The sequence below is a fragment of the Lycium barbarum genome, chromosome 12 (genome assembly GCF_019175385.1).
Source record: "Lycium barbarum isolate Lr01 chromosome 12, ASM1917538v2, whole genome shotgun sequence".
NCBI classification, from domain to species: domain Eukaryota; kingdom Viridiplantae; phylum Streptophyta; class Magnoliopsida; order Solanales; family Solanaceae; genus Lycium; species Lycium barbarum.
In genome coordinates this window covers 90,565,085-90,585,667 of record NC_083348.1, presented here as the reverse complement: position 1 = coordinate 90,585,667, position 20,583 = coordinate 90,565,085, and the positions used below count along the sequence as shown (strand labels likewise).

At 34.2% G+C, this 20,583-nt stretch overlaps 2 protein-coding genes across 2 annotated transcripts; one reads left to right on the top strand and one right to left on the bottom strand.

Moving 5' to 3' along the window:
• Window positions 1-2,332: 2,332 nt before the first annotated feature.
• On the top strand, window positions 2,333-8,192 carry LOC132621565 (protein FREE1-like). The gene is made up of 10 exons (XM_060335887.1): window positions 2,333-3,332; window positions 3,743-3,829; window positions 3,914-4,045; window positions 5,328-5,456; window positions 5,593-5,658; window positions 5,760-5,870; window positions 6,622-6,711; window positions 7,049-7,082; window positions 7,233-7,300; window positions 7,833-8,192. The coding sequence occupies exons 1-10, from the start codon at window positions 2,580-2,582 to the stop codon at window positions 7,908-7,910; spliced, it is 1,548 nt and encodes a 515-aa protein (XP_060191870.1). The 5' UTR covers window positions 2,333-2,579; the 3' UTR covers window positions 7,911-8,192.
• Window positions 8,193-9,229: 1,037 nt separating this feature from the next.
• Window positions 9,230-13,355, bottom strand: LOC132623116 (F-box protein At4g35930-like). Its single transcript, XM_060337823.1, has 5 exons — window positions 13,019-13,355; window positions 11,867-12,390; window positions 10,018-10,092; window positions 9,818-9,927; window positions 9,230-9,739 (listed from the first exon to the last, which is right to left on the bottom strand). The coding sequence occupies exons 2-5, from the start codon at window positions 12,251-12,253 to the stop codon at window positions 9,478-9,480; spliced, it is 834 nt and encodes a 277-aa protein (XP_060193806.1). The 5' UTR covers window positions 12,254-12,390; window positions 13,019-13,355; the 3' UTR covers window positions 9,230-9,477.
• Window positions 13,356-20,583: the final 7,228 nt, after the last annotated feature.

Below are 20,583 nucleotides of genomic sequence, written 5' to 3'. Positions count from 1 at the left end.
GTTTCAATTTTATTTTTATATTATTGTTTTTCTTAGTTTTCTCCATATTTTAGGAGAATATAATTTACAAAGAAAATTATTTAAATATACTAATTTTAGAATGCCATTATTTGCTTTTAGAAACTTTAGAATCATATATTTTTGATATTATAGTAAACATATTTGCTTATTGTTTCTAAAGAGTACTTTCGTTTTCTTTTATAATTCTATAAGCATTTGAGTAAATAATATTTTGGTGTGCGTTTAGCATTTATTTGATTTTCTTTCTTTTATTAGAGGGTAAATTTTCTATACACATATGTTTATAAGCAGTAATTTTTGTATTTCAATCGACTGTTATAGGGTTAGTTTTATTCTTTATTTTCTTTTTCTTTCCCCTCACCGTACATGATTCTTCATTTCATTTTCCTCTTCTCTTCTTGTTTATTTCTTCCTTTTATTTGATCTTTAAGTTTGTTATCCCTTCTGAAATAATCAATTTTTTTTCTTTTCCTTCCTGCTAATTTGTCGTTAGATCTAAAAAATACATTTCTTTATTCAAATAGTCTCTTTTACCATTTCAACACTCCCTTCATACAAAGACATTTTTGCTTCTACTAATTTTAGCCAATAACCCCTCTTTTATTTCAATTTTATAAGAACCATAGAATAGGTTTACGTTACATAATATTGGTACGACAAATATTGTTACATAAGTATACAATTATCAAATTTTATTAGAAGATGACTGATAATTACATACTTTAGATCCTTCTTTTTAATTTTAGAACCACAAAATTTTAGATCCCTCTTTTTTAATTTTAGAACCACAAAATAGGTTTGAGTTATATAATATAAATATTGTTACATAAGTACTTTTGGGCAAAAACTATTTTTGGGGCCGACAATTGGGATGAGCCCTAATCTGATACCATATAAAGAATGGATTTTGAATCTAACTCAATCCCAAAAACTAGCTCAAAAGGTGAAGATTGCTCAAGCCATATTAAAGAGACCACACATCCCCTGAATAGCCAATGTGGGATTCTTGACAATTTCGAGTTAATGCAAACAAATGACAACTGAATTTGACTTAATAAAACACTGTGTCTTTTAACAATATAAAATTATAAGAGCTACTATATTAATAGCCAATTAGATTGTGTTAACCCAACTACTCTTGAGTGCGAAGTTGAAATGGATTTTACGAACAATACCATTGTATCTAATTAAATAATACCATTGTATCTAATTAAATTTTGATTGTTCATCTGTATATGTTCATGAAAAATTCAATCATCTTTACCTCTACAAACAAGTAAATATACGATGATCCACATTGATCATTAATCACAAAATATGTACGTTATATTTTCATATATATATATATATATAATTAACCAAAACTTTGTTTTAATGATATTGATACTATTAGGACGTCCGAGTACAACATGACTTGGTATCATTAAACTTTGTTTTAATGATACTGAGAAACTAGTATAAATAAACTTGTGAATACCTTTGTACAAAAATTATGAGCAAGACAAGTTTTGTTTGTTTTGAGAGAAATTGTACCAAAAATACGTCCTGCAGACATAAAGTGTGAAAATATAAATTTTGTTATAAAATAAAGGCAGTGTAATAAATTAAAGTAGCAAAAATGAGGGGAGAGAGAAACAGAAAGTACTAAGTTTTCTTTCCATATTGATGTATTTTTCTCATCTATTACATAGGGCTATTTATAAGCTTTTACATAGTGTAGTTGCTTGGGGAAAAATGTTTGCTACAGTGGTACATAGTGTAGTTGCTCGGGGAAAGATGTGTGCTACAGTGGAAACGGCCCCACATGCGCCAGACATATAACTTTGTAAAAATTACTGACTTAGCAATATTATTTTCGTACAAATTCGTTTAAATAGGAAAAAGATTAAGAGTTGTTTGGATTGGCCTATAAGTTGGTCAAATCAGCTTATAAGTCATTTTTAACTTATTTGGGTGTTTGATAGAAAACAACTTAAATTAAGTTAAAAAATGCTTAAAGTAGCCAAAACCAAGAAGTTTCTCAACCCCAACTTATTTTTTTTGCTTAAAAACTATTTTGGTTTGACCAACAACTTTATGCTTTTATCTCTTATATTTTCTGTTAATTCTAATACTACCCTTACTTCTAAAAATTCTTTAAGCACTTTTATCCAAACATATAACTATTTATTTATAAAATAGCTTTCAATACTTAAAAAGTATTTTAAGCATTTATGCTTAAAAATATATTTTTTTTCACATAATCCAAACGGGCTCTAAAATAGCGAAGTTAAATGATCCTATTTTTTGCGAATCACCCGTTTCTTTACCCGCTCAAACTTGTATCCTAACCCAAGATAACCCAATTTCCTTCATCCGGGTAAAGCATCCTCCCTCCGTAAACAAACCTTTTCCTTTTCTTCTACACTACATTCTTCCACACCCAAATCCCTCATCTTAACTCCATAATCACATAATCAACAAACCTTAAATAACACATAATAATCTCCTCCAAACCAATCAATCAATCAACACCGTCCAAATCTCTCTTCTCCGATCAAATTCCAAAATCTCCGATAATGCAACACGGCGACGTTAGCTCTACCTATTACCAATATTACCAACCTCACTTTCCGAACCCTAACCCTAACCCTAACCCTACCGATCAACCCTACACTCCGGCCGCCGCCGTCCCCGGCCAATTCGCCTCCGCTCCGCCGGTTTCTTCCGGCGATTACTCCAATTACGCCGCCACATATCCGCCGTATTCCGATCATGCCCCTAATCCACCGGCTCCGTTCCCTTCAAACCCTAGCTCTCAATCTACCTACGGTTTCCCTCACCTTGAAGCTCCTCAGCCCAATTATTATCCCTATGATCAAAATCAACCACCTGTGAATTATGATTTTGCTGCACCAAATCCACCTAGTTATAATTCATTGAATTCGTCAGCTCCTTATTCGTCCACAGCGACTAATTATGGTAATTCGTTTGAGAATAACGCGAATTATGGTTCGTATGGTGGTGATCAGGGGTTGTATGATGGCGGTGTCTATAAGTATAATGGGAAGAAAGAGGAGTCGTATAGTAGTGGAAATCGATCACAGTCGAGTTCGGGTTTGATGTTTGATGATTATGGAAGACCTATTAATGTTGATAATAGTGGGAGGGAGCAGCAGCAGCAGGGAAGACCTGTGAATACTCCTACTAAAGTTGTGAAGGCAACACCTAAGATTGAGGACCAACAAGATGTAACGGGTGGTGTTTTGAAGTTTCGTGTCAAGCTTTTATCGGAAGGCATTGGTCAGACCGATATGGATGTGCTCTGTCAGGTTCGGGTTTAGCATTGTTGATGTCTTTGAATCTTGAATCAGGCAGAAAGGCTTAACTTTGCGTGTTGTAGTTTTCAGTTTGCTTGCTTATTGGTGTTGATTTAATACTATTTGGCAATTATCCCTACTCCCTCTGTAGCAATTTATGTGGCATTGTTTGACTTGGCACAAAGTTTAAGAACGGATTGAAGACTTTTGAAATATGTCAAAAATAGAACTTAGATATTTGTGTGGCTATATATCATTTCATTAAGGTAAAAGAGAATTTTAAAATTAAGTTGTTTCTAGTTATAGAAAGGTGACATTCTTTTTAGGACAGACAAAAAAAAGAAAGGGTGCCATGTAAACTGGGACAGGGAGGGAGTACTTGTTATCTTTGAGTTTTGATGGAGAAAGAATCTTGTTTGCAGATTGGTCTAGACGGGATTCGCATACTTGATCCTGCGACTAGCCGGACTCAGAGGATATATTCACTTGAGAATGTGACAAGATGGGAGGTAAGTTTTGTTGTGTTGAGCTTATTAATTTGAAAGGCATCTTTATTTGTGGATTAAGTTAATTTCTTTTATTTGTTATGTCAGGTGTTGGATTCATATATATTTGCATTTTGGGCTAAAACTTCGGTTGACTTTGAAGCTAAACGTATAAGGCTGAAATCAAATAGCTATACCACGAATAATATTCTTGATGCAGTGACAGCAGCAAGTATTCAGGTTAAGTAATCAGTATTTAAAAGTTTGTTTGCATCCGCGTGTATGTCTTTTTTAGTTCATATCTTCCCAGAGACCCCAAAGCTTTATCAAATGCAACTAAAATAACTAATCCAGCATCTAGGATACAATACACGCCGTCACTGATTCAACTCCTCAAAGTTGGGATTCAAAGAGCTAACCACTTCTTTAGGGATCACTTTGTGCATCTTCGTTTGGAGCGCTCGCTTCTCTGTCAGTTACTAGAGATAGAAGTTTTTGATGTGGGATGGAAATGTAAACCAGCTTGGCTAATAGATAGATAGCTATGTTACTCGGACTCTTCAAAAGTAGTGCATTATTGAAGGATCCGACACGGTTGCGGCATCATTTTTGGAGAATCCGAGCAACATTTAGATAGTACCTGCCTCTGTCAGACCAGTAGGTGGTAGACGGTGTCCTTGTTATATGGGAAAGCAGCCACATGACCCATCCTTTCATGTTCATGTAACATATTTACATCCATATTGACAAGAGATTACTGTAATTTCCTTTTTGTGTGAGCATAGCTGTTAGTTTTCTTGTTCCGGGATATTTTTTTTTTGAAATGTGTGATTTTTCGGATTTTGTGGAGATACATATATGTCAAAGTATCAAGTTTTATATTAGTTTATTAAATGTTTATGTGTGATGAGCACCAATAGGAGGTCGGTGATGATACCATTTGTAGATGGAGGATGTAGGTGGAGGGTTTGTATGAGTGATCGGTTGGTGGATGTTACCACTGTACGCCCCACCCCTGGCCCATTGTCATCCTATAACGTGGATGAATGTTTTCCCCCCTTCTTGGGAATGCTTTGACGATATGACATGTTGAATTAGATGAGCTATGGAGGTTTACTCTGTACATACGCAGAAATCTAATTTTTCTCATCCATGACAATAGAAAAGATAACCACCATGGTTTTAATCAGAAGAATTCAATTATAACTAAATATATAATGCTGGTAACCACTTGCCCTCATCACTGATATTTTAAAAGAGTCATAGTTGATTCATAGCCTTTTACCAAACAACCATTATACCCAAACATTAAGCTTAAAAGGTTTAACGATTTTTCTGTTTATTTTTGTTGGTGTTCTAATCTTGTTGGCAAGATTGAGATACAATTATGATTTTGAGACCCTGAAATTGGTTTTTTATGATCCTTTCTTTGCTATCAACCGTATATTGGGACTTCATTATTTTAATATGTCTTCTCAAACTAGTCATAAGCATGTACTCAGGCTGGTATAATGGTGTTCAGGTCAAAGAAATGGGCGAGAGTAGTATGCCTTCAGATGCAAACAAGGGATCTGAGTCGGCTGCTGAGAAGAAGAAAGGTTTCGATTGGATGAAGTTGATGAGGCCACTTAATGAAGAGAAAGATCACTGGGTTAGATATAATCTAAGGACTATTTATTTCCTTACTCCTTGTAGCATTTCCTTCTATTTCTTCTGAATGAAACTTGGGCAAGGATGTGAAGTTGGCAACTCGTCTGTTTTTCTTAGCCTCGTTTTTTCTCATATAGGTTCCTGATGAAGCAGTTCGCAAGTGCACTGCTTGTGGGACAGACTTTGGTGCTTTTGTACGAAGGGTAAGCATTTATTCTAATAGTTTAGTTGGTTTAAATGTCTCATTTGCATCTTGTAATGCCTGTTCGAATTTTCAACTCATACTCCTATAAATCTGTTACAGCACCACTGCAGAAGTTGCGGGGATATTTTCTGTGACAAATGTACTCAAGGTAGAACTGCTTTGACTGCAGATGAAGATGCCCAACCAGTTCGAGTTTGTGACCGATGCATGGTATGCCTGGATCAAAATAACATATGATATCTTCACCTCTGACTTTCTCTAACTGTCTTTGTTATTTTTATCTTAAAAACTCTTTTCTAGCACATAGAGTTGGATCTTGTTTTTTTTTTTTTGTCAAGTAGTTCTCTGTGGTAACTATTCTTTATTTCCTCATATTTTGGTGGAATGAGCTCTTAAATGACTAATCAGTATCAAGTATTTGGGTTCTGTTTGTGGGAAGCCTGAATGGGATTGCCATCGAAGAAGTCCTCTTTTGCAGAAAAAAACTCGTCTTCCGACTATCAAGCTTGGTTGGAGGTCGCCATACTATTCCCAATTATGTTCATTCATGCTCATTCTTCTTCCCTCAGCCTTAACATGATTAGTGAGCAAGTTGTTAAGGTCTTTCACTCGGGACTGAGTGGCCCATATCTGAAGCGACACTAATATGATGTCTAGTGTCAGGTGTATATGTGCTATTCTTAAAAAAATGAGGCATTAAACCTTTCAGCCTTTTTGTGAATTTCCACAATCTTGATATCTGATGTTTATTGTACTATCGAAAGCTTTGTCACTCTTTCGACGATGCTTTTCAATGTTTACATCCTTTTATTGGGCTTATCAATGCTCAACATGTTGATCTTCTGTATGCTTTTGTATTCTTTATTTTTATTGGCCATAAGAACTTTTAAGCAGTACCTTCACAGGATGTACTGAGCTCGAAATGTTTCTAATGTTCTTAATATTGCTTCACATTTTGCAGGCTGAGGTAACTCAAAGGCTCAGCAATTCTAAAGCTGCGTTCAGAGTTGCTGCATTGCCAAGTCATGTAGACCTTGCAAAAAAACTCCAGGTGGATAAGTACATCGAAGTTTCCATCATTATTTGTTTTTGCTGAGCCAATCCCTTTTTTTTTTTTTTTTTAGATAGGTCATTGAAACGGTAGTTTGACAACTCATAGTAGCACTATTGCATCAGCAGTTTTGAGGTTGTAGAAGGATAACTGTTTTTGAATAGCTTAATTAGAAAAAAGGGATATAAAATATGAGCAAGCAGAATCATGAGTTTTTGTGTTTATATAGCTTCTGTTTAGAGTTGCATCTTATGGCTGATGGTTTTTTTAAAGTTATCTTTGGTGGTTGCATCTTATGCATTAAGTGTGAATATCTCTGACTGAATTTCATCGACAGGAGGAGATGGACAAAAAGCGGAAGACATCAATAGGTATTAGCATTGCCGAGACATTTTCTTGTTCAATTCAAATAACATAGTTTTGTAATGGATTGCTGTCTGGAATTGGAGTTCAAAGTTTCTAAGGCGGCTGCAATTTGGTGATTTTTCTTTCCCTGAACTGAACATATCTATTATTTTCAGGTCATACATCCGAAGGATCCAGGAGGATGAGAGAGGTTGCATGTCCAACTTGCACAGTCCATTTGCAGGTTTAGTACTACAAGCGAGAAACCTTTTCCCTGTTTGTTTTATGGTTGAACCTAGAGGATTGGTTATTGCTCTATTCCATTGAATGAAATTGCCTATTTTCCATTTCGAAATTCTTTGATCAGCATCTGCTTTAATTTTCTAAGGTGGGCTCATGTTTTCCTGTTGTGTCTAGGTCCTAAGAAAGTAATTCGTCTTTTCAGACATATAAAATTTACTAGTTTCAACAGTTGGCCAAAAGGAGGGGAAAAGGAACAAAGAAAGGACTGCTGCTGAGATTAGCAGATTTTATACTGTTAAATGATGGAATAAGTTTTTGGGACCTAAAATATAGAATAAAACGTGAGGCAAAATCTTTTAGAGCTTTTTAACAAATGAAAAGAGAGTGGTGAAATTTGCATTTTCATATTATATGGGTGTGGTGAACTACTATGAAATGCAGACTGCGTTTTCTTTCTACCTATTGCTGAAACTTTTTATAGTATTAACCCGGCAAATTCCATTAGGCGGTATCTAATGCAGTTAAGTTTGCAGGTTGAAGTCCCAGCTTCTGGATCAGAAACGATAGAGTGCAGCGTCTGCCAGCAGCCATTCCTTGTTAGTGCTCATTGACAGGCAGGGTTGGTGTGGTTTGCTTTGCAATATTCCTAATATGCAGGGATTGATTAGAATCCACCACAATGTTCCTTCCAACTTTATATGATTGTTTTTTAAGGGAATCAAGATCTGTATTTATTGGTGTTTGTGTTGGTCTTCCAATAATGTAGATTTATAGGTCTATGAACTTTTTCTCTGCTGTGTGCATGTACAGTACGTGCTTCATGTTGGGAAGTACTTGCAAAAGTGATTCACTAACTTGTTCAGTTCATTGTGCAAATCAATCAGTTTTCTTCATTTTGAATAGTTGCTATATATTGTTTTTTTTATTTCCACCTTATCCTCTTATGTTACACTACTCCTGTCTTTGTGGAACCATAGAAGAATGTCTATGGAGGAACAAACAGGAATTACATTATGAAGAGGGGGGGGGGGGGGGGGGGGAGAAAAGGTGATTGGAAATGGAATAAGATTCAGTATTAATGTGTGAAGGCTATCCTGTTAAATATTGTCTTTTCTGATAAATTACAGACTAATGTAGATCAAGATGGCCTACAAATATGTCAGTGGCCTGATTGAGATTTAGTTAATCTTCTAGCTTGCCTTGAACTCAAAAATGAGATTTTTGCTCGCGCCTCTGGTGTAGTGTGATTTCCAACACATTTTCCAATCAAAGAACGAAAGCATAAACAGCAGAATGGTTATTATGCAGACGAAGTTTCAGATATGTATGGCAATTGGCAACCCTTATAGTTCCACTATGAATGTATTCACGGACAAGCTAATATATTGATGCCAATCAAAGGCACCAAGTTTATGTGATAGATCCTTGACAAGAGAGTTATCTTTATTTTCATTGAAGTTCTGTTTTGGAACGTAGCCTCCCTCGTATCTCCCTTCAGCTCATTTTATACGTCATCATTGCTTCCTATTTTGCCTCTTAAGAAATGACCTTTAATACGATTATACGAAAAAATGAATATATTATTGAGCAAAGGTTAAGGTAACGGTCGAAAGATGAATGTGAATCAACAAAGAAAGTACTTCGGCTCCCGAATGAAGGAAGTCTGCTCAAGGCTTATAGGTGAATAGTTTTATTACAATTAAGAGGGCACTATCTAGATAATACAATTATCATTGCATGCCAGCACTGCTTGTTGGGGATTAAAAATTGTGTTATAGGAATTTCTAGAGCAACTATGAAATTGCCAAGACATTACTCTCTGAAGATCTTGATCTCGTTTTGTAAATTCACCAGGTTTAGTGTGTTAGTTTTATGCAGTGTCGCTTGAAATTCTGTTGTAAAAAGTATCAGTATCATCCTCACAATCAAATCCTCTAAAACATATTCCTTTCACTTCATTGTTACAGATAAAAGCAACACACATTGTCACTCCAAAACCTAATACAAGGAAGTTATATAGGACTGTACACAAGACCAGAACAAATGTATTATTCGCATCACAACCTTCAAACCTTTATAACCTATTGCTATCTTCAAACACCATAACTCTCCATCATGGCTGTATTACTACCAGGATTCCTATTATACACATTAGGATATTAGAAACTAAACCTGAAACTAACGAAGTCTATTCTGAGAAACAGCCTGGCATAGTTCATCCTCGTAAAATAGAACTCTATTAGAACCCAAGGACTTGCAAAGGGGCTTTGGTAAAACAGATGGCACCAAACACCTTGAAGGAAAGGCAGATTCCTGGAAAAGGGCAGTTGCAATTTGCTCCATCTCTATGAACTTGAGACGAGATGGGGGCTTTGGACCATGCTTAGGAGCCTGAGGAGTACGAGGGCTGTGAACACATGCGCCTTTTCCATCCCCTTTGCTGCAAAGTGGCAGCCATATTAGACGATTTAACACATAAATTCCTTAACCATCTAAAGGATGGCCACATATGTATTACCTTGCAAAAGGCCAGTGATCCGTGGGGAGAGGAGTCATGGTTCCTGACATGTCTTGCCGTATTTTATATGGAGTAGTATAATTGAAATGGAGTTGTCTCGCCAGAATTACCTGTCCCGTTTTCACCAGCAAATAAACATCAGAGCTTCTTGTGTGGCTTAAAAGACAAAAATGGAGGGAGAAAGAGAGAGAATGACTCACTGCCTTCCTGATCTTCTGAGAGACGTGGAAAACTGCTTTAAGTTGGTCATGTTGCAGGTGGCAAAGTATGTTAACCTTAAGAAGATATATAAAAACTATTAGCTGATCATTCAAGACACTTAGATGACTTAAAACAGAAATAGCTCTTTAAACAACTATGTTTCCTAAATCACCCCAAGGGGGTTTAACTCATGTAGCCAATAAACAGCAGGAATTGGATTCTGTCAGTGACAGAAGGGTTAGTGTGGATAATTTTTCTCAAATGTTAGATACCATACTATCTGTATTTCAATAAACACATATATAAACAATAAATACACACACCAATTGTCCTATTACACAATACTCCCCTAGTCCTTGTAAATGTAGGTCATAACATTCTCCATTCAGATATTACAGCCTATCAGTTAGTTAGTCCTTACAGCCTATTTCTCTCTTTTTAGCCTTCCTTTATTCAAGAATTTCAACTTTTACAAGGTTAATATTCGAGTAAGTAGCCAGGTATCAGGTGATGCTAACAAGGAAACTCGGAGGAGATGTGAGGAAAAAGGAACTAAAAGATCTACTTGGAGAGGTAGTGACCTTCACAATAGCTTCAAACTATGAAGAACTGATGACATGAATCATGCAAATAGAGGAATTCAAAATAGAAATGCAACTTATACGTTGTAATAGGATGAGACAGTTAAGGAGCTTCCATCCATACAGGTGTTTAGATTAAATTAATCAGATCAAGAAAGAACCATGAGAAATTGGATTTCCAAATGTCAACAAGCAACTGAAAACTTGACAAAAGAACAACAAAAGATTGTTAACCCAAATGAGACTTCAACGATGACAATAGGGTAAGGAGTACATACTTATTCAAAGTAAGGATTATATAATTGACAAGAACTTTCCTGCACTACTGAGAAAACTACTTGGTTGGCACCACCTAAAAGATTGAGGAAGAGGAAATCAGTATGGAAGGGAAACAGATGCTGGAAGAAGCATACAAATTAGGGCAGGTCAGAATCTTCCATGCAAAGGGAAGAACTCACTTTAAGGGTTTGCAATCAAGGAGATTCCTTAAGACTAAGGGCTCATGTCTCATAACTGGAAAGGAAAGCTCAAGGATTCTGCAAGGCGGCAAAGAAATTTCTGAAATAGCTGTAAATCCCAGAAACATTTGTTCCTGGAAACATGCTCCAAGATTAATTGCCGATAAACGGTCTCTGAAATCTGAACTTTAAAAGGCAACCAAAATGCTCACAAAGAAACACAGCTTCCTGAAGACGTCTAAAAACGAAAATCATTCCCTGTACAAGAAAAGAGATAGTGACCTTATATTGTAGTGAGTTATGTGGCATCTCATTGTTGGTCTGCGAGTGTGAAAACCAACATGCAATTTTGTTATTGGTCAGCAAGTGAAAATCACTATAAATTGTATCAAACTCATGATCAAAAGAACTCAAATAGAACACCCTTGTATCTCAAGAGGACTGGATGCAGGATTGTCGAACCACTAGTCAATTTTACTTTCCGCATTTTATTGCTTACTGTTAAGCTTCTTCAAACCCATAGACATAATCTTCCTGTTTAGAGACTGAACATAATCAAGCGAATTCAAATTGGTTCAACTGTGACACTTTAAATCAACCAATAATTTCAAAAATAGCACATCAAACCCCCTCTTGCGTTTTCAAAAATTGCCAATAACTTTTCTTATTCTACACCTAAAGTGAAACAAGACTCTCAACATTTACATTAAGGAAACGCATATCAGGCAAAATTGATACTTACAAGGCTGTTAATGAACAAAGTTTGAACAGTTATTAGGTGAGAGAAAAAGAAAGGGCAGATTCTATACCAACAAATCCAATGGAAGTGACTCAAGCCTCGACTCCGACATGCCTTCTACAGCTCCGGGTGTCTTTGGTGTCATTTGCAAATTATTCTGCTTGGCTAAATCCATGGGTGAAGTCACAGCACCCAAAGGAAATTTCATAGGAGTTAGAAATATGGGACTCTCATCATTAACATCATTTGGAAGCACAACTTCATCATTAGCATCACCTGCATTCCTTAATGCCACTCTTTTCTTCCAAAGATCAGTACAACATTTAGCAGCGGAAACCTTGGTGTTCCGAAGCTGTGCAAGAGCACCTGGTCTCAGATACTTGCTCCTTGTACTCTTCGACCGCCTTTTCTGCTTTGGAGTCTTGGATTGCCCGTCTTTAGGAGATGCTTTCCCCATTATTCTCCTTTTATTTTCTCTACTTGGCAGGCAATTAGGTAAAGGGATCTCCTCTACCCTCAAGGTTTTCACTTTACTCCCACACTTGTGTATCACATTTACGAAAAAATCTAACCCTGATTTCTTTCCATGTTAACCTGAAAAAGTGAAAAGAACAAAAAACAACTTATCAAAAACAGGAAAATATTCATACCTTCAGAGCTATTTAAATGTTTCCTTAAGAAATGATTTATCAGTGCTTAGTTACCCTTGAAATTTGAAAAGTTTATAATGTTTTCTACAAGGAAAATATAGTCCACTATAAATAAAAGGGTAAACAGACTTCAATTATTTATTGCAAGAAGTCATTTTTTCTTTAAAAATACCTCAAAGTATCCATATAGGTCTTTTCAATCAATGTTTAAACATTAAAAATTATCAGCATAAGCTATCTTTACACCATATCTCCCGCTTCGTACAATTATATGTTGCCTTGTTTAATAGCAAGCGAAACATGAAACTGATAGAGAAAATGATTTTACAAAATAGCAAATGCAACCTAAATTCACATGAAGCGGCAAAAATATATGAAACTAGAATTAACAGCTAAACCACACAATTCAGGCAGTGCAACATTTACAATCTGTATATTCGATAAAAGATGCAACTAAAACCAACGAGAGTAAAAAAAGAGCCTCCAGGACAATTACAATAAATTTAGAGAAAACACACACAGAACATTCAAAAACAAATACTAAAGAAAAAGGAGAGTAAGAAATTAGGAACCTGAAAGAGAGAGGCAAAAACCCTAGCAAAATGGGAGGAGTGGGATTGGAGGGAAAAGGGAAAACCTAGGGATTTGCGAAAGTATGCTTGTTTGAATATGTTGTCAACCCCGCCATTTTACTTTTGATGGGCCGGGTAATGGTCACGTGCTACTTTCTCTGCCCTCAATTTATTAGTACTAGAATCCTATGCTGAGGCTTCTGACGTGGATTTCGGTTCACCCCCGCCGATGGCGGAGCCTTTTTTGTTTCTACTTCTTGGATTTTGTTGTCATCATTTCTAATACTACTAGTTCCTTGTGTGACATGTTTTTGACTCTGAAGAAAATAAAAGTGATAATTATGATCATGGAATAATCGACTAGGATGTACATCTTGGGGGTATGGTTAGTATATTTATCTTAAATTTATTTGATAATTCAAATTTATTGATTTAGAATTTAGTAATTTTAAATAGCTAAAATTATAAACTCATAGATTTCGAATGTTGAATTTGCCTATGAATTGCAACTCTGGCCTCGCGGGGCAGGCCCCTGTGGTTGCGAGCTGGACCTGTCATAGCTTATAGCTATAGCAATGGGAGGTACTGCCCAAGGAAAGGAAAAGGTTACTTTCGGATCAAGAATAATAAATAAAATGGAAACAAGATAAAATCTTATATCAAAACGATTTAGATCCGTGCCTCAAGACTCTTCGCTTCACTTCAAGATGCTATTTACCAAGGAAAGACTGCCCTTTTTAGCCTAGATTTACAAGCGCAAGCTATTTGAAGAGAAGTACCTAGCCTTGTTTGTTGATTTGACTTACAAATTAAGATGTTTCAACTTTCAAATTGTTTGCTAAACGAAGAACTAATTTTAAATTAAACTTGAAAAGTAGGGAAGAAAATAGTGATCCTGAAAAAAAATAAAAAAAATTGAAGTGTTAAAACTGTATTTCAAGCGAAGTTACCCAAATCTTCAAATTTTTACTAACGAATTTTTATTTTCAAAAACTTTTTATGCCAAAAACTATAATAATTGTCCACCCATAAATCCTTACTTTCACAGAAATGATTCTTGTCGTATATGATTTAGTTGTACATTTCAATTTTTTTTTTATGTAGTCACATTTTATATTATTTTTTAATACAATTCAGATAAAGAAAACAATTCAACGCCTGAGGGAAAGTGGGGACTGGGGAGTATCTTCACACGTCCCAACTCACTCAAAGAGGACTGTACTTAATGGAAGGGTACATGTTGTAATTATCACTGTCATTCTTGATATTATTTTTATTTGGCAAATGTATAAAATTGTACAAATTGTTGTATATTGACAGATGATACCAACTCAAGCCCATCTGGGAAAGGCAGAATCTTGCTCAATAGGTCCAATAAGGCCCGTAGACATAGCAAGACCCATACATAAGCAGCCCGCTTTTTCCTAGAATCTGTTCATGTCGGTATAACTAAATGGGCTCAACAATCCAATTTGGGCTGATTTAGGCAAATGTTCAATTTTTAGATAATCATCCTACTTTAGGTTTAAGTCTATCCTTTAGTTTTTAAGTCTTAGTCCTACTTTTATCTCTACGACTTCTTTTACATCTCATGAAATTCCGTATTCTAAAGTTGTGAAATGCAGTTTTTTCGAGTGACAAAATATTATACTATTGTCTAACGTCTACAAAAATTTAGTTTTGACTATGATCTAACGTTTTCTCTATAAGATTTTTAGTGCGTTCGCAAGAAATCTTTAAATTGTGGTCTAACTGATCAATAAGTTACAACAAAAATAAAAAAGAAAGTCATTTACTAAACAATTATCTCAATTTAAAGCGATTACATGAGAAATTTTATGGTTTTATTTTTCATCTTAGACCAACATCTTTACCACGATTCCATACATTATCTTGTTCAAATATTTTCCAAGAAATATGTATAGTCGTGGATGCTACTTGAAAAAGTTGTTAGCTACCTCTAATAAAAGCTTGGTTAATAAGCCAGTTAGTGACAAAATTGGAGCACTAAGGGTCCATTATATTTTGTACGAAGCAATTAATGATTCCAAATGGAATCATGATGTGGATTCTTTTGTTTCATTCGTTCCCATGTTTGATATGATTTGTTCTATCACAATCACGCCTAAAGAAAGTAATTATGTATATTACCAAACAAAGGCAAACATTCATTGCCTCATACTTGATGGAATCAGCGCCAAATTTAGCGGAATGATAGTGCCCCCCCTTTTTTTTCTATGAAAAAGAACTAACAACAATAAACTAGTCCGAATAGCCTTTTAAAATAGCATCTTATTCTCTCTATATATGTCGAGTCTCACAGATGGAGTAGACTTATTGGTGTCCTTATATGATGTTCCATGATTCTCACATAAGCTATTTGTTTTTTTTTTATTGAGTTAGACCTAATTTTTATTTTCTTTATAATGATATCAGAATTAAACCTATTGTAGTTCATTGTTTATTTGATATTAGACTATTATCTTATATTGTCCATGCTTTAATTATATGTCTACGACCCAAATGTCAAATAATCTCTATGAGCGTGCAGAGGGAGTATTGAATCCCATATCTGTGGGGTTGGATTTCTTTATCTCCTCATTGAGAAATCTTACCTCATGAAGAGTAACTTTTATTTGTATTGATAAAACTTATTGTGAAACAAAATTGAGTTTGGACTACGTTTTGATAATTCTATTTGAATTGAAAACTTGATCGCAAGACACAATTTGGAATCATTTATTATTAAACATACATCGAATTAATCTTCTTCTTTTTCTAAAAAGATCCATAAATCACGAACAGAAAAAAGAGAGTATATATAGGTGGCTGAACGAGGATACTAAAAAGATACTATGGTAGAAGTGTAGAACAGTAGAAGATAATGATTGTTGAACTGCAAAGAGAATATATTTAAAGGCGTGCAACTTTGGTTACGTTAATTCCACCATATAACATTTGTGGAATCGCACCCGTGATACTCCACTACCTGAAAAGTCCCCTTTAAGTCTTTAAAAATTAGAGAAAAAGTTAAAAGTACTTGGAGTATAAAACAGCCTGCAGAAACAGCCACCCTTTCGTAGGTTTAAAAAATTAAACATATAGGCGCTACCATATAACTTTTTCGACTGTATTCCCAATATTAAATTAACTTACAATAAGCCTAATCAATCCTTGTATTTGCTGTTCATCTTGTTCGCTTGCTGGAAAATAGAACAATGGGTTGTATGCCTGAGCATTTTCCCTTTTTTATTCATTTCATCTATTATTCCTTGACACAAAAAGTTACAAATAAATAAGTATTTATTGAAGTGTCATATAGTGAGGGGTTGGCTATCGCACGAGTTTGGAGACGTAGACGTAGACCGAAGAAGAACTGGGGGAGGTGACTAGACAGGATATGACACAGCTTCATCTTACTAAGGACATGACCCTAGATAGGAAAGTGTTGAGATCGAGGATTAGAGTAGGAGGGTAGTAGGTAGTCAAGTTATTGTACTGAAGTATCATTTAGTGCTTTAACAATTGTCGACAAAGACTCTCTTACTGAATTGTCGCAAGATAGATTTGCTGATAAGCTACCTAACTTTGCTCACAAGTCCCATCTTAAAGCATCTAGAAGAAAATGACTCTTTATTGAGCGAACTAAGGCTGGTGCCTTCCAATGACACATCTTTTTTCAAGTGATTTTCACTCGGTGTTCGATCGATATTTTTTAAGCCCTATACTAATTTGGATTCTCATCATATAAGACCTATTAAAAAGAAAACGCTCCCTATTGTAATCTTTTTTATTCTCCATGCTCGAAACCTAGACCAATAGTCTAAGATAAGATAAAATGATAAATATCTTTTTCATTCTTCTTCTTTTGCACTCTTCTAACTAAAAGCAAGGAATCCTGTTGCATCTATTAAAGTGTCATTTACCACTCTGTGGGCACATTTTCTATGCTGCAAAGACAGTAACCAAATTAGAAGATATCATGAGAAACCACTAAAGAAGGAGAAAAAAATATTATAAGGAGTATTATTAAACATTTCTTAAAAGTAATTATTCCTTTACTTTAACGGGCCTTTTCTTTTTTCATGCTCAATAATTGTTCCGGTGCCTAGGGCTGTTCACGGTTTTGGTTAAAACTAAAATCAAACCGAAAATTTAACCAAATCGAATAAAAAAAGTCGACATTTGGTTTGGTTTGGTTTTAAATTTTAAAAACCGATAATATTTGGTTTGGTTATGGTTCTATTAAAAAATAACCGAATAAATAACTGAACCAAACCGATAAATTATATACATAATTTTATAATTATTTATATGTATAATATTAGTTTTTCATAAATAATTATAAATATTTTATACCTTTTAATCATTAATTTGATTTTTAGTCTACTCATTTCACATGATTGTTTAAGGCCCGTGTTTTTAAGAATATATTCAAGCTCATGTCTTTAAGTCTTTTAACTCTTTAAGTGTAAACCTACTAACGGAAGCTCACGTTAGAGTCTAATGTCTTTTAACTTAAATTTTTAGCCTTTGCCTTTCTTTGTCAGCCATTTGATTTTAGGTTGTTTCTTCTTCTTTTTTCGAATTTATAGCTTTCTTTTTTCTTGTTTGAATGGGTCCTAAACTTCTAATATTTTTCATATGAAAATGAGAGAGGTTCCTATAACATCAGCATTAGCTACAACTCATGCACATGGTAATGCCCTAATACTTCTTCCGTGGGTATTCCTCCTAAAAAGCAGAAAGAACAACTCTTTGTAGTCGAGACCCTAGCCTTGGGGTAATGATAGAAAAACATTTGAAGTTTGGGATCATGACACAAAGTTTTTTTAATAAAATGGGAGAATTGAGGGCAAAATGCAAGTACTGCCCTAAAGTTTGGGATCATTACACAAAGTTTTTTTTATTTCATATATTTTCATTTTAATTTTATGTAGTCTTTATGTTTAATTAATATGTATGTTTGTAACAACAACTAAAAGCTCCTATACTCTACTTTATTTCCAGTGTATTAAGATGACAAAAATGGTGCAGCCACTACTAAGTTAGTTTTTACCTCTATATGTAATAGTTTAGCAACTTTGGCTAACTTGAGTACTACACTATCACTAATAGTGAAAATGTTTCTATGATATATGTTCGGAGTTCCACCTTAAACTATAAATAAAAGTTATCGTTTGAACAAAAAAAAAAAAGACATGTCTTTTTCAACTTTTTAATGTTTTACTATAAGTCTCATGGCTGCTAGTCATAAACCGAAAAATCAAACCAAACCGACAATAACCAAACCGGTGGTTATTATTTTATTTGGTTTGGTTATGGTTTTAGACATTTAAAAACCGACTAAATTGGTTTTGGTTATGATTTTAATCAATAAGCGACCCAAATCGAACCATGAACACCCCTACTGGTGCCCGTCATGCCAGATAAAATAACTATTTCTCCTTTTTGGAGTGATATATTCTGTTTTTTTATTATCTAAGAGCCCTTGTCTTATAGGACTATAGATGATCAATCATCTTCTAAACCACAGTCCAAAATTAGATGAGCATATATCACAATCAAGTTTGACGTTGGAAGAAAATGGCATTCCTCAACACCTAACATTCTGCAACTGTAAGCAATCATCATTAATTAAGTTGTAATATTCAATCAGCTAATGACATATTACTTCCTTATTTCCCATAAGTTCGTGAGTTTATCGTAAAATTTTAATATGTCGGAAGGAATCCAAACAACATTATATCAAAGTCTAGAATAAATAAAAGTTAATCGCTAAATTCTCAACATTTGTGGCATTGGACAAACTCGACCACCTATAATTATAGATTCCTCTATCATGGATTCCTTCTCAAACTGGTATTCCGTCGAAATCGAAAACCTTCCTATTTTCATTGGATTCTGTTTTTGGATCTTATTCGATCTTTTGTGAATTTTGAATCTATTACACTATGTATTTCTCTTGCTTCATAATTAATCAATATACCTTCCGTTTCAATTTATATAGTAATAGAATTTGAACGAACAATATTAAGATAAGTGTTGGTTGATTTTTATTAGTACTAGGTGAAGTAGTATCAAGTATTGGGCTGAAACTGATAAAATTAGAAAATAGTGTCGTGTTTAAATAAAATATTTAGAATTCATATAAACAGTGTAATTTGGAAAAACTTATATAATTCTATCTGTCTTTCATCCTTTTTAGTACTAGTGTTCGTACCCGCGCGATGCGCGATGGTAACGAATTACTGTAGCAGTCATATCTTATTTAAAATATCACATCATTTAATTGCTTCAATATTCAAATTAGAAATTTTTTTTTCATTTATTTACTCCTTATAAATCAATTTCTAATATTCATCCTCTACGTGAAAAAATAAATTAAAAGTTGTTAAAATGATTCATTGTCAGGTTTTTAAATTAGAAAAAACAAACGCTTTGAAAGCTAATTTACAAATTGATTTTATATCAGGAATATTATTTTCAATTATTTACCCGTCCCAATCTATATTAATATTCTTTGAAAAAATTATGTCAATATTTATGTTTTTCCAAATTGTTACTCCTATTATGTCTTCTTTATACTAAAATTTGATTTTTTAAAATTCTTTTCAATTAAACAAAAACTAACTACACTCAATCTTAAAAGCTTATATTTCACACCAAATTCAAAATATAAAAACACTCAATTAAAAAATAAATAACACTCCATTTTATTGTATTGCCGTTAATATTTTCCGAAACTTGGCATGTATTTTATAATAAGCCACTTGCCTAAATATTATTACCCACTCCACACGCATATATGAATGAAACTTATTACATTGTCTTATAATTTATCAATATGGTTATCACATATTCCTTGTCACATTAAAGCAGCAAAGAGATTTATACTCCATTGAATAAGAAAAAAAGTACTCTTAAGCAATTGATAAGCACAAACTTCTTGAATAAGATATACTAATTAATTTTCTTAATAATATTTATACATTTGTACACGTATATTATGTTGAAACCCGTTTTTTCATATATATTCACAAAAAACACATAACTTAACATCATCATTCTTTCTTTCTTCCGTGGTCCCTTCCCTTCGATATATTTCAAATTTCATCATTAAATTATTGCAATTTTTAGTATTAGTGTCTTAATTTCTTTCCTCGTATATTACATATGCAATTTTTTCTTTTATAACTATAATGCTTACTTCTCAATACTTGTTTTCACATTCTTTTTACATATATTTTGGAGAGGACTTACATATTTCTTCTGGCCGAAGACTTAAGAATTACTTGTTTCTCTAACTATTCTTCATTGTCTCCTTGTCATTAAACTGGTGATTTCAGTGTTGAATATACAAAGAACATTGAAGATGATAAGAATTACTTGCTCCTCAAACTACTATGTTAATTTTATTTTTATTTTTATATAAGACTATAGATATTGCAAATAGACCAACAACAACAACAACAACAACAACCCAGTGAAATCCCACAACGTGGGGTCTGGGGAGGGTAAAGTGTACGCAGACCTTACTCCTACCAAGCTAGGACGGCTGTTTC

Coding starts and splice junctions, on each gene's coding strand:
- LOC132621565 (XM_060335887.1), top strand. CDS start 2,580: ATGCAACACGGCGACGTTAGCTCTACCTATTACCAATATTACCAACCT. Junction 4,046..5,327: donor TGACAGCAGCAAGTATTCAG/GTTAAGTAATCA, acceptor AATGGTGTTCAG/GTCAAAGAAATGGGCGAGAG. Junction 6,712..7,048: donor ACCTTGCAAAAAAACTCCAG/GTGGATAAGTAC, acceptor TTTCATCGACAG/GAGGAGATGGACAAAAAGCG.
- LOC132623116 (XM_060337823.1), bottom strand. CDS start 12,253: ATGGGGAAAGCATCTCCTAAAGACGGGCAATCCAAGACTCCAAAGCAG. Junction 9,928..10,017: donor CTCAGAAGATCAGGAAGGCA/GTGAGTCATTCT, acceptor AAAACGGGACAG/GTAATTCTGGCGAGACAACT. Junction 9,740..9,817: donor GATCACTGGCCTTTTGCAAG/GTAATACATATG, acceptor GCCACTTTGCAG/CAAAGGGGATGGAAAAGGCG.